Source organism: Acinonyx jubatus, chromosome A1, assembly GCF_027475565.1.
Source record: "Acinonyx jubatus isolate Ajub_Pintada_27869175 chromosome A1, VMU_Ajub_asm_v1.0, whole genome shotgun sequence".
Taxonomy (NCBI): Eukaryota; Metazoa; Chordata; class Mammalia; order Carnivora; family Felidae; genus Acinonyx; species Acinonyx jubatus.
The window spans coordinates 7,548,959-7,563,337 of record NC_069380.1 but is presented as its reverse complement, the minus strand read 5'-3'; the positions used below and the strand labels follow the sequence as shown (position 1 = coordinate 7,563,337).

The window sequence follows — 14,379 nt, the reverse complement described above, 5'->3', positions numbered from 1 at the left end:
TAAATGAATACAGAAAGGCAGAAGTATGGCTTGTGATCAGTAGCAGAAGACCTACCTACCCTGCTCTTCACATGAAGAAGCTTGTGTGCGTGCGTGTGTGTGTGTGTGTGTGTGTGTGTGTGTGTCTGCATGCACATGTGTGCGTGGGCGTGCTGTGCTGGGTGTTAGGAGAGTGACAGGTGAAGGGTCCACAGACAGAAGTTGCTATCACACCTTCCTCTCAACATAACCTCAGTTACTTAAAGCCGCCAAGAAGTATGGTGGTGGCAGTGAGCCAAGGTGGGGGGTGGAGGGGTGGGAATCGGCCCAGAAAATATTTTGGTTTTTAAGTTTTTAAGTTCCTTCTAACACAGGTACCAATTTGCCATTGCCATGTAGATTCTTATCGACATACCAATAATCACAAACACAGTTACCCGCCTATTACGAATTTTGTGACTATTGTTTGTATATTAGTTTGCTAGAGCGGCCCAGAAGTGTGAAATCGAGACGTCCTCAGGGTTGGTCCCTTCTGAAGGCTCTGTTCCAGGCCTTTCTCCTTGGCCTATAGAGCTCTATCTTCATTTTCTTTTCTTTTCTTTTTTTTTTTTTAAGTTTATTGATTTATTTTGAGAGAGAGAGAGAGCAGGGGAGGGGCAGAGAAAGGGAGAGAGAGAAAATCCCAAGCAGGCTCCGAACACAGGGCTCGAACTCATGAACTGTGAGATCATGCCCCGAGCCAGAATCGAGTCGGACGCTACCTACTGAGCCCCCCACGTGCCCCACTATCGTCACTTTCACATGGCGTGCTTCCGGGTGCGTGTTTCCTTCAAATTGCCCCTTCCTGTCAGCACGCCAGGCACACTGGATTAGAGCCCATCCAAATGGCCTCGTTTTAACTTGATCACCTGTGGAAAGGCCTTATTTTGGATAAGGTCACATTCTGAAGCAGTGGGGCTTAAGATTCAACATATGACTTTTAGGGGGAACACAATTCAACTCCCAACAGTGTGTCAAATATATTAGAAATGCAGCCTAAAGTTATCTATCTTTTCTATAGAGAATTGTGAATAATAGGATTTTCGGTCAGTGGCATGTTCTCCGGTGTCGACCTCCTTGATAAAGGTCCCAGTCAGGGGCACCCGGTGGCTCAGTCGCTTAAGCCTCAGACTTCAGCTCAGGTCCTGATCTTGCAGTTCAGGCCCCGCCTCGGGCTCCGTGCTGACAGCTCCGAGCCTGGAGCCTGCTTCCTGGAGCCTGCTTCGGAGTCTGTGTCTCCTTCTCTCTCTCTCTCACTCTGCCCCCCACCCCTGCTCGTGCTCTGTCTTTCTCTCTCTCTTTCTCAAAAAGAAATAAAAACATTAAAGAAAAAAGAAAGGTTCCAGCCAAGAAGAGGATGCATCAAACGTGCCCTTGTAGTCAATTCACGTTGTTTCCACTCAGGCATCAGAACCCGCAGAAGACCTTGGGTGTGCCTTGAAACCCGAGAGCACAGAGGTGGTTTATGGAGCGGCCACTGTGGAAGTGGACATATCTGCATCCATCACACTGCAAGTCCTGGTCAACACCCCAGGGAACATTTCCTGTCTCTGGGTCTTTAAGCACAGCTCGCTGAATTGCCAGCCACACTTTGATTTACAAAACAGGTAACTGGGCTGGAGGAGGAGGGGAGGGGGAGGGGAGGGGAGGAGGAGGGGGCGGAGAGAGGGTGGGTTGGGGAATGTGCCCCCACAAGGATTTTTGGAGGAAAACATCCTGGCCGCAGAATGTGGTTCGTAAGGTGTTTCTTTTCAAATTTCTATCCATATCCATTATAACTCTTTATCTCCAGAGAAATGCTGAACTGAAAATACAGTTAGGACATGAATACCTGGCATTAAATAGCTGTCAGACCTATAGGATGTACCACACAGATAGTGAGTTGTAATGTTAACTATGACCTTGAGTGAGTACCCGTGTTGGGTCACCAGTTGTAACAAATATACCACACCTATGCAAGATGTTAATAATAGTGAAAACTGTGTGGGGAGGACATAAGTGGGATCTCTGTACTCTCCGCTCAATTTTTCTGTAAATCTAGATTTACTCTAAAAAAAGAAAAAAAGCCGGTTAACTTAAAAAATGACGTATAGATACACAGATATAGTTAGGGCTTAAGAAGGCAGTGAATGGCTGGAAAAATGTACAACAAATAGGGGAAGACTATTTGGGATTTTTAGGATGTCTTAGTTTTTTAATCGGATCTTGTCTGAGAGGTAAAATGTTAGAGACTTTTCACTCTCCTTAAAGTAGTCAGAAGCTGCTTTTTGGGGAATGCTCGGGGAAAAACATTTGGTTTTAATCTGTTTTGTTTCATAGTCTGATGAGCAGAATTGCAATGATGGGCGACAGTCACCAAGTGTTTTAGTAAGAAATGGATCCATGTGCGAGGAATATTGGTCTCATGATCTAGAGAAAAAGACACCTCAGCCAAGAATTGTGATTTAATGGCCAAGTTTGTATCTAACTCTGCCGATTGCTGCCCTCTGCTGTCCCAGCCCCTGTGGATGATCCCAGATAGGGGCAGGAAGAAAGCGGCACAAGCCATTTAAATGCCCACTTAATAATTCTAAAGCTGCTTTTCTCTCTAGTTCTTGGCGGTGTTCTGGGGTCCCATGGTGTAGAGGAGGCATTGTGTTTCCAGCAACAGTGCAGGAAGTGGTACCTACATGGTCCCCAGGGGGTGACCTGCCTGCCTGACGTATGGGGGGATGTATCTGTGACCGATTCGTACCAACTTTTTGCATTTGTTCCTTTAAGGTCAAACAAACTCATAAGTAATTTTTAGGACAGTAGCTATAATTCTGAAGTTTGGTTCTAAGTCTTGGAGCACATTCATTTTCCTTTCCTCTTTTGAGGCCGTATTACTCACTTCTGTTTTTTGGTTACTTGTATCTTGGGGTTAAACCAAAGCCCTCTTTTAGGCAGAATTTTGGCTTCAAGAAACGTTCTGGTAACCTTAAAATGTTATGCCACAACAGTTCTCACTGGATTGAGACCAAAACGCAAAGTAAAAATGTAGGGTTGTTTTTTGTTTGTTTTTTTTTTCAGTTCATGAGAGGTTGCCTTTTTGGATTTTAGGACAGACGGTCCCATTTGTTAGCCAAGGTCATGGGTCTGATGTGGATTAACTCACTTAGTACCAGAACTATTTAACAGCTTTTCCGTGGTACAGAATTATGGAAGCGTGTCTCTGGACTCAGGGCCAGAAAGCGTGAACACCTAGGCTTTGATAACTTTCTTACAGTTTTGTGGGTTACGGACAAGAGTTCACAAATGACACCAGGAGACTGATATCATGTGCATTTGGATTTCCTGGGGAGCTTGTTAAAATGCAGATTCTGATTCAGAGTCCGCATATCTGTCAACTCCCAGCTGCAGCTAACACAGTTGGAGGGAGACCAGCGTTGAGTAGTACGGGTCGAAAGGTCAGAAAGTGCAAATCTAAACCCAGCGTTACTCAACAAACTACTAGAGGATATTTTAAGCTTTAATGAGAATGGGTATTACCAAACAACACATCGGAAGTTGTTTCCTTGAAGAGAAGGCTCCCCAGCCAAACTGATCTTTACCAAGGATCCAAAAAGTTAAAAAGCACAAACGCTGAGACCTCTGTATCCTTACGTATCTGTGATTTCCTCCTTCCCATAGGATAACGCCTTGTCTTAGATTTCACTTGAACTTGATCGTCTAGAGCAAGACACATGCAAAACATTGTTTCTTATCTCTGTGCGTCTTGCCTGTATGGTAATCTGGGCCTGCAAATGGGGAACTGAGACTGGCGGCCAGGTGACTGGGCAATGTAACTGTGGAGGGTGGCTTGCCATTGAAGGGAATAGCCCGTTATTGCTGATGGGAGTGTCCCCCCCAAGCCTGTGCATTTTGGGACGGGAGTTTTCCCTCCAAGAGGCTGGAGAAGCCTGAAGTGAAGGCGCTAGAATGGAGGTCACTCAGTCTGAAGGGAGGGACTGAACCAAAGTCAAAGTCAAACTCACAAGGCTCAGGCTGCGTGAGAAGCTGTGTTCTCCAAGTAGCCTGCCCCCTGTGCCACCGTGGGAGATGGAATGTGAGAGCCACCAGGCCGCCTTCTGACTCAGTATGAAATGTTACATTTTAGTTTCACACGTTTTCCAAAATAACTAGTTCTCTTTCTTGTGTGTGTGTCTGTGTGTGTCTGTGTGTTTTTTCAGAGGGGTTGTTTCCATGGTCATTTTGAAAATGACAGAAACCCAAGCTGGAGAATACCTACTTTTCATTCAGAGTGAAGCTACCAATTATACAATATTGTTTACAGTGAGTATAAGAAGTAAGTGCCCGTTGCTACTCGGTATTCACGACATTCCGAAGGGATGGTGTAGAGCCCACGAGCTTTTTGCCAGCTGCTCGGGACCCAGTATTCAGGTTTCCCTCGATATGTAGCTGAAATGACTGCACTCACTCCGACCATCCACATAACCTGTTGAGACCCTCTGACAGACTCGTCCGTGTGCTATCAGAATGAGCACTCTTCAAAACCCAGGACATTATGGGGCACCTGCGTGGCTCAGTCGGTTGAGCGTCCGACTTCAGCTCAGGTCATGATCTCGCAGTCCGTGGGTTCGAGCCCCATGTCGGGCTCTGTGCTGACGGCTCAGAGCCTGGAGCCTGCTTCTGATTCTGTGTCTCCCTCTCTCTCTGACCCTCCCCCGTTCATGCTCTGTCTCTCTGTCTCAAAAATAAATAATTAAAAAAAAAAAAAAAACCAGGACACTCTCTATTTGGCTTTTCCCCCACCCATTTTTTTGACTGACAGGGAAGAAATGGGAAACATTTCAACCTTGACCTTGGAGTCAGAAGTCCTGGGTTCTTATTCTGGGTCTGTCACTGCCACCTTTGGCGGGTCACTTAATCTCTCTGAACCTCAAATTTCTTATCTGTAAAACGGAGATAAAAATGCACACCTCACAAAAAAAAAAAAAAAGAAAATGCACACCTCACAGGATTGTAGGATCTTAGCAGCATCCAAGAGAGCTCCCTGAAATGTTGGAAAGGTCTGTGTCTGCTCTAACAACGTAGTCACTGGCCACGTGGGGCTGTTGAACACTTGAAATGTGGCCAGTGTGACTGGGGACCAAGGTCTTAACGGCACTTGAATAACCACATGAAGTTAGTGGCTACTTTATTTATACAAATGCTAGATCACTACGCAAACTGCCGGGAACAATCCAAATGTTCTTATGGAGGCGACTGTGTGGTTGGCAATCACCACCTGCATGGCTTTCTGGCTTCTTGTTTCTCCCAATTACACACGGGCCTAGTGATTGCAAAGAAAAAAATCTTTTTTTAACATTTATTCATTTATGAGAGACAGAGAGCACAAGCAGGATAGGGGCAGAGGGAGAGGGAGACACAGAATCCAAAGCAGGCTCCAGGCTCCGAGCCGTCCGCATAGAACCCGATGTGGGGCTCGAACTCACAAGCTGTGAGATCATGACCTGAGCTGAAGTCGGATGCTTAACTGACTGAGCCACCCCGGCACCCTGAGAGAGACAGAGAGAGAGAGAGAGAGAGAGAGAGAGAGAGAGAATCCCAAGCAGGCTCCACACTCAGTGAGCCCCTGGGCTCCATCCCATGACCCTGGGATTGTGACTTGAGCCAAAATCAAGAGCCAGAGTCAACCTGCTTAGCCACCCAGGAGCCCCTAGGGTACCTTCTTTTCATCTATTATTTACAGTGTAAAAATAGGACAGCAGCTACCCAAGTTCATTGTAATGTGCTTTCAGCATCCTGTTGGGTGGTGAGGTTCAAAAAAACAACAACAACAAAAAAAACCTGGTAGAGGAGGATTTGGCAACAGTGTGAAAAAGAGGAAAGGGTCTAGCGAACCACAGGTTTAGCAGTAACCAGCAAGTAAGGCTGGGTTGCTACAAGACAGGAAAGCCGAACCTCGGCTGCCTCCAATGGAGTGTGTAGGTCCGGGAAATTAATGGATGATTATTCTTCTCGGTTCTACATTTTTTTTTTCAGCTGCGTACTGACAAACAAAACAACCCGATAGTGAAGAACTGGAGTTTCTGAAGTTTGAACAGCCGAAGGAATTGAGAATGTTTAGGACACAGAAGGAAATATTTTGAAAAAAAAAAAAAAAAAGCCTGATTTCAGTATAATGTAGAGGAAACTTTCCTGGCATATAAGTCAGGGAACCTGGCTTAACTAGTTAAAATACTTTGGATGGTAATTATCTCCCTTGATGGTTGCTTCTGATTTTAAATCTCTGAAAGATTTTCATGTGTGAGTAAAGCTACACTTAAAAACAGTTGCTCTAGGGGCGCCTGGCTGGCTCAGTCGGTTGAGCGTCCGACTTCGGCTCAGGTCATGATCTCGCAGTCTGTGGGTTTGAGCCCCACGTCGGGCTCTGTGCTGACAGCTCAGAGCCTGGAGCCTGCTTCACATTCTGTGTCTCCCTCTCTCTCTGCCCCTCCCCTGCTCAGGCTCTGTCTCTGTCTCAAAAATAAATAAAAACATTTAAAAATATTTAAAAAAAAAGAACAATGGGAAATCCCATGTCCTATTTACATGTAAGCTATTACATTTAAATGTAAATTATGTAAAGTATCACCACTTTGGAAAACAGACTATCATTATGTGTATAGCTGAACTTGTGCTCATATCATATAAGCCAGCAGGTCCCCTGTGTAAAGAAATGTACACACCTGCCTTAGTAGAAATGGATAGAATGTTCCTAGCACTATTGTTGGTAAACACAACAGATTGGTCACGAGCTAAATGTCCATTGCAAGAAAACGGAATAACCGATTGTAATATATTCACCAATGCAATACTATGTAAAAAATGAATGTAGTATAGCTACATGCAAAACCATGGGTGCATCTTAACAACATGAGGTTGGATAAGAAAAGGAAGTTATGGAAGACGACCTATTGAGGGATACCATATTTTGAAAACCAGAAAACAAACCAACATATTGTTTGGGGACACATAGCTGTGTGGTGAAAACATTTTTAAGAGCACAGGAATGATAAACACAAAATCAGGATAAAGGTTACCTAGGGTTGAGATGGTGAGAAGCAGAAAAGTAGATATTTATTAATATTTCAGTTATTATGTTGGATATCAGTCTATGGGCATTTATATTTATTTAATAATAAAGACTAATTGCTTTGAAATTTATACTTCATATATTCTTTTGCCTCTCTCTCTCTCTCTCTCTCTCTCTCTCTCTCTCTCTATATATATATATATATATATATATAATTATATTTTTAAACAAAATGTAAGACCAGAGATTGGGATTTAGAACAGGAAAACTTTTTTAACAGACAAGGTTTGTTGAACAATGGACTGATCTTCCTTGGGAGGTAGTGAACTCCTGTCACTAGAAGGATCCACACAGAATAGAAAGTTTGTATGTCAAGCATTATGGGAAGCAGAAGTGGGGGGGGGGAGGTGAAGTATAATAGCCCAAAGCAAATGGGAGACCAAACTGAACCTCTCAATTCTGTTTCAATTCTAACTTTATCCTGCTGTATTTCTGCATTTTTAAATCAGTATATTTCTGCCTGGTTCTAGATAAAACCATGGGAAGAAACTTGGGTCTTAAACTATATAAGCATGGGTTTTAAGCTTTATGTTATTGCTTTTCTTTTCTTTTTAATGTTTATTTCTTTGCTCTGAGAGAGAAAGAGAGCACAAGCAGGGGAGTGACAGAGAGAGAGAGAGAATCCCAAGCAGGCTCTGAGCTGTCAGCCTTGAACCCTATGCAGGGCTCGATCTCACGAACCGTGAGATCATGACCCGAGCCGAAATCAAGTCAGATGCTTAACTGACTGAGTCACCCAGGCACCCCAAACTTTACATTATTTCTAGTCTTTTTCCTGTGCATATTAATATTTGTATTATTACATGGCTTCATTCTACTTAACTTTAGTTGTCTCTAGGTTTATGAAATACCCCAAGAAATTAGCTAAATATTGAACTTGGCATTTCAGCCAGAGTTAAATTTAACAGATTGGTGAGGAGGGGATATATTATTGTTTATATTTGGGGGGGGGGGGGGGCAGAAGACATTGATGTGGAATAAAATATTTTTTCTTAATATTTTCTTAACGATGTAGAATTCTTTTCGTGAGGGGCTACTAAGGCAGTTTTTTTTTAAATATTAAAATGTTAATAATTTATGATGCTTTAGACACGCTGCTTTACACACTAAGGAGACCTTACTTTAGAAAAATGGAACACCAGGATGCGCTGGTCTGCATATCTGAGAGCATTCCAGAACCGACCGTGGAATGGGTCTTCTGCGATTCGCAGAGTGAAAGGTATGACGGGCACGGAGATAATGGCTGTTATTACTTTACTTTTGGTCTTTTTCTAATGGAGTTGACATCATACTGTGCATATAAATTGGCTCTTCGGAAGAATGGGGATGGAAAAGTACATACCTTATGCTACAGAGATTTAATGGATCGACATACATGAAGCATGGAGATTGGTGGCTGGCAGATAGTACTGTATAATTGCTTCCATTTTTCATATGTGCCATAGCTAAGTTCTCACAAATTGAGAAGTCATGCAGTTTTAACTACCAAAAACTTACTAAACAATTCTATTGAAAAATGGGACTGAGTATAAGGAGAAAGAAGTAAAAAATTAGGTCACCAAATGATATGGATGTGATCCCAAATTCTAGAGGAAAAGAAGAGAACACCTGTGGGTACGTATGTAACAGGCGCATTGGGGGGAGGAAAAAAAAAAAGGATGGGAAACCTACCCACCAAATAATAACGGTTGTTATCTCAGGGCAGCAGGAATACCGGCAGTTAAAATTCTTTCCTTTGGGTTTTCTGTCTTTGCCAAGATTTCCACGATGAACCCAATTATTGTTGTCTTGTAATAAGAAAAAAATACCCTGAGGGAATGGTGTGTCAACAAAGAAAAGGATGCCCTTGACTAAAGAGATAAGGAGGAGAAAAGTGGTCATACACAGGCTGCAAGTGACGCCTGCTTCCAGCAAGGCAGCAATTGGGGACACTCTCGGGAGGAATCCAAGTCTATTTTATGCTGGGTGGGGGAGGGGAGGAGGGTGAGGATGAGGGGGTGAAGGTGGCGGTGAGGGTGTAGAAGGGTGAGATGGGGAGTGGTGAGGGGGGATGACTGGGTGGGAATGAGGGGACGGCGGTGAGGGGGTGGGGGTGAGGTGGTAGGGTGGGGGGCTGGGGTGAGGGGGTGGGGGTGAGGAGGTGAGGGTAGGGGGGCTGAGGAGGGGCTGGGGTGAGGGGTGGGGGTGAGGAGGTAGACCCGCTGACTTCCTTCCTGAGTGATGCCTTTCCTCTTCTCCTTGAGCTCTGCAGACTCTGGGACCTGCAACCTTCTTCTCTCCCTCTCCCTTGTTGTCCTCTTTCGGGCTTCAAAGAAAAGACACTCACCTTGTTAGGCTGTGTTAAAATCTAATCCTTCTTTTCTTTCTCGTCTTTTTTCCTCCTCTTTCGTCTTCTTTTTCTATTGTCTCTCTCTCTCTCTAAAGAATAGCAACAGAAGAGGTCACCAACCCTCCCCCCCCCCAATGTAAACTTCCATAAAAATGTATGTCATTCTCTCCAGTGTTGATTGGTTCAGATAACTAACTAGAAGCCTTAGATTTGGGTTTGTTTACCTTTTTTTAAAGTTTATTTATTTATTTTGAGAGAGAGAGACAGAGAGAGAGAGAGAGAGAGAGAGAGAGAATCCCAAGCCGGCTCCACGCTGTCAACGCAGAGCTGGACGCGGGTGGGGCTCGATCTCACGGACCAGGAGATCCTGACCGGAACCAAAAGCACGAGTTGGTCGCTTGACCGACTGGGCCCCCCAGGCGCCGGGTTTGTTCACCTTCTGATCCGCTCCTTTTTCTTCAACAGGCTCTGGAACCTTCGCCTTTGTCTCTCTCCTGCACGTTCGTCTGTAACGTTAAAAGGTGTTTAGTCAAATGGCAATTCTTTTCTAATTGCAGCTGTAAAGGGGAGAGTCCAGCTGTTGTCACAAAGGAGGAAAGCGTACTTCATGAACTGTTTGGAACAGACATAAGGTGCTGTGCAAGGAATGAGCTGGGCAGAAAGTGTACCAAGCTGTTCACAATAGGTAGGACCACGAGAATGTGAACTTTTCCATGATTTAGGAACGACCTGACGTTAACAGCAAGTGCCTGGGTGATCACTCAACGTCAGGGCCGCCCTAGTTCCTTATGCCACTTGGCACGGAATATTATGGATTCTGTAGCAGCTGCCTTCTTTATAAAAGGGTAGACCGTCTCTAAAGGAGTCTTCTGTCAAAGCAGCTTGTAGCATTTGAGATGACACTAAAATCTTTGTTCTTCAGAATGTTCAGGATGTATTTTTGCAATGAGGAAAAAAAAATCACTCTGTTTTCTTACTCGGGTTGTGTCATCCTTCCAGATCTCAATCAGACTCCGCAGACCACACTGCCACAACTATTTCTTAAAGTAGGGGAACCCTTATGGATAAGGTGCAAAGCTGTTCATGTGAATCATGGATTCGGACTCACCTGGGAATTAGAAAATAAAGCCTTGGAGGAGGTAATATGACCAGTTTGCCTTCTGAAACTGCAGAGACGACGTCCAAATAGTACAGGTTGAAGTCATTAAATTCAAACTCTGTTTTATTAAAACCTAGGGCAGCTACTTTGAGATGAGTACCTATTCTACAAACAGAACTATGATACGGATTCTGTTTGCTTTTGTATCATCAGTGGGAAGAAACGACACTGGCCATTACACTTGTTCCTCTTCCGAACATCCCAGTAAATCAGCTTTGGTTACCATCATAGGTAATGCAGGCTGCTCGCGCAATCTTTCTTGATACGTTTAGTTGCTTTAGTGTGGAATGTGAGGTACGTCCTGCAAATTCTGATTTCAGTAGAATGTTAGTGTCAGAAAGCTGAGAACGACTGAATTAAAATAGTTTTTGCATATATAAGCTCCCTCCGCCCTTCCTTTTCCACTTAAACCATGCTCACTTGAATGGCACTGTCTTAGCACTCTCTTAGCCCTGGCCTTGTGACGTGACCATCTGTGTTTGCGGTCTTCCCACAACTTACCAATAGACTGTAAATTCCCGAAGGACGGGAAAAATCTCTTCCGTACTTGTAGTCCCAGACCCTGGCAGAGAGCTTGACACAAAATAGGCGCTTCATAAATACAGTAAGACCTTGGGTTGGGAGTAACTTGTTCTGGGGGTGTTCTGCAAGACGAGCAAATGTTTCTAAGAAATTTTGACTCGATAAACGAGCGATGTCTTGCGATAGGAGTAGTACCTGACGCCGAATGTCACATGATCACAACTGAGCCAATGGTTCTGGGAATTCGCCGTGATATACAAGTACGTTGGGGTCCAAGCACGTTTCCGGAATGAATTATGCTCGAAAACGCAGGTTTTACCGTCCTTGTTCTGAGCGCCAACTGACAGGGTGATGGGCGATGACAGAGAGAAGGGACAAGCAGTTAGATGCACTGAAAGTGGGTGGGTTGTCGAGGAAGTGACAGTAACCGTGCTTCAGGAGTCTCATATCAGGCGGCAGCCTCCAGCCATACTGAAAATGCTAGAACATGGGTGATCCTCCTACCAAACTAAAGCGCTTCAAAGAACAAAAACCCTGGTCAATTCTGCTGGCTGGATTGTTTGATTCGCGCCTGCGATTCTTTTATGTTGAACATGTCACTCACTGAGAGAGCTGTTGCGACTGAGTAAAGGGCGTCCCGATTCGGTCGGCAGATCCCTCCCGTTGTACATGCTTGGTTGGGCCGGGGGAGCCCTTCAGTCTCTTGAAATTGTAAAATCTGGAGGTTTTATACATTTCTTTGGGAGGAAAGTCAAGTATTTACATCTAATTCTTTCAAAAAAATGTTTTTCAATGTTTATTTAGTTTTGAGAAAGCTTGAGTGGGGGGGGGGGGCAGAGAGAAAGAGGAAGACTGAGGCTCTGAAGCTGTCAGCACAGAGCCCAATGTGGGGCTCGAACTCACGAACTGTGAGATGATGACCTCGGCTGGTCGGACGCTCAACCAACTGAGCCCCCCAGTCACCCTACCGTCTAACCCTTAAAGGGATCTTGACTGTAGAAGTGGGTGAGCTCAGGCTTATGACTGGGGATAAGACGCCTGCATTTCTGGGACTGTCCAATCTGACCCGCAGCATAGCCACGGCTGAGTGTTCTTACGTTATACTGATGAATAAAATGTTATTGTATCTTCTCAGGGTGTTTCCATACGAACCTCATCTAATTTAGAAATGCCTTTTTTTCTTTTTTTACAGAAAAAGGATTTATAAACGCTTCCAAATCAAGTGAAGATTATGAGATTGACCAGTATGAAGAGTTTTGCTTTTCTGTCCGGTTTAAAGCATACCCACAAATCAGGTGTACGTGGACCTTCTCTCAAAAATCATTTCCTTGTGAGCAGAGTGGCCTTGATGATGGGTACAGGTGAGCCAACAAAGAGCTCAGGGGCTCGCCAGGCTTAACGCAAGCCTCCTTATTGCCTTCCGGAAGAGCACTTTCGTATAATGAGTTTGTATATTATTGGGTTGACGTTGAAGTGGAGGAAGAAAACAAAGCAGAGATTAGGACACCGTAGTAGTCTGATAATCATTTCAAATAGCATAACCTGCCACACACACATACACAAAAAAAAACCCAGAAAGAATCCCATTAGTTTGAGTATGGTTCCATGGCGTTTTCTGAGTCACTAGATTGTTACTTCCCATTTGAGAGTATTGTGCTGTATAGTATACTAAATCTCCCTCGGTAGATATGCAGCTGATTGAGGAAGTAAAACCCCTTAAAAACAGCCAAACATTGCCTATAAGTGCATTGATTTAGCTTTGCAAAAAATAAGTGCAGAAATAGCCTACGGATAAAAAATCCCATTTTCCTGGGGATTTGTACAACTCTATTCAAGATTGTCTTATGGGAGAAACTCTCCATTCCCTCTTTGGAAAACAGAAAACGCCTTTTTTTTTTTTCTTGTAGTTTCTGTAGCTGCGACACCTCCTAGCTCTTAAATGTAGTCCCGTGTAGCATGATTTCCTGCCAGACTCCGAGTTCCTGAAAGGTATCTGTCATCTCTCAAGCAAGCCAGTGGTTTAGAGTAAATTGTTTCTCAGCATGGGGTCCATAACCACTTCTGTAGAAAACATCTGGGCAAATGCTAAAAAATGCGGATTCCTGGCTCCCATTCCAGACATGCTGACCAGTTGGGGCAAAATGCCCAGATTCTACATTTTCAGTCACCTCCGGTGATGCGTATCACAGGCCTAGCTCTGTGTGGTGCCTCACGCCGGCTACCAGCCACACATGACTCTCGAGTTCTTGAAATGGGCTGGTTCGGACGGAAACAGGCCATAACCGTAAAATACACACTAGATTTTGAAGACTTCGTGTGAAAAAGACACTGAAAAAAAAAATCTCATTTTTTTATATTGATTATATGGCGAAGTTATAGTATTTTGGATACATGGAGTTACAGACAACCAGTGATTCCTCTTCACTTATTTTTACTTTTTTATCTAGCTCACCGGAAATTTTAAAATGACGCCTGTGGCTTGCATTATGTTTCTATCGGATAGCATTGGTCCGGGTGAAGAGCTTAGCGTTGTTTTCCCCGTGGTTCTCCTCTATTTCGCAAGTAATGTGTTATTCTTCATACCCCAGAATGATCCTTGTGATCCAAGGGTTACAGCTGATCCTTGTTGGCATGTTTAAAAAGAGCTGTGGCGCTGAGTTTACATGACAAACCCCTTACTGTTCAAAGCACTCATTTTTCAATTAAGAACGCAGCACCTGTGAGCAGACTCATACCCACTTACTTCTCCGACTCCAGGTTTCTCAAAAGCAGCACTGTTGACTTGGGCTGGATAATTCTTTGTTCTGGGGGCTGTCTGTGCCTTGTAGATGTTCAGCAGCATCCCTGGCCTCCACCCACCGGATGTCAGTAGCACCGTCACCCCCCCCCCCCCCATGGCGACAGCCAAACATAGCTCCCTCCAGACATTGCCAAATGCCCCTGGTTTGGAAAAACTGCCCGTGGTTGAGAACCACTGCCTCAGAGGGATCACCCTGTTGTCATAAGCTCTTGTCCTGAATTATCAGACTTGCGAGTAGAAGGCCAGGGAGTTAGCCCTGTCTTCCCAGTTGAATGGACCACCACAGGCCCGTGCTCAGAAGGGTACCAGTGGTGTCCACATCCCCTCCCTTCTTTGTATTGTGACTCGGGGTCAGAGAAACTCGTAGCACTATGGGATTCTCTTTTGACTCTGATTCAAAGAGCGAGGGGATCAACTCCACTTAATTCAAATATTCCTTAGATATCTTCTTG

General features: G+C 44.4%; 1 protein-coding gene across 1 annotated transcript in view; it reads left to right on the top strand.

The window, feature by feature from the left end:
- FLT3 (fms related receptor tyrosine kinase 3) overlaps positions 1 to 14,379 on the top strand; it is a 76,206-nt gene that overhangs the window by 27,059 nt on the left and 34,768 nt on the right. Inside the window, exons 3-9 of the mRNA XM_053211764.1 lie at positions 1,423 to 1,625; positions 4,209 to 4,324; positions 8,207 to 8,336; positions 10,004 to 10,131; positions 10,446 to 10,585; positions 10,683 to 10,836; positions 12,320 to 12,488. Of these exons, the coding sequence (XP_053067739.1) occupies positions 1,423 to 1,625; positions 4,209 to 4,324; positions 8,207 to 8,336; positions 10,004 to 10,131; positions 10,446 to 10,585; positions 10,683 to 10,836; positions 12,320 to 12,488 (1,040 nt within the window). The remainder of the gene's footprint in view (positions 1 to 1,422; positions 1,626 to 4,208; positions 4,325 to 8,206; positions 8,337 to 10,003; positions 10,132 to 10,445; positions 10,586 to 10,682; positions 10,837 to 12,319; positions 12,489 to 14,379) is intronic.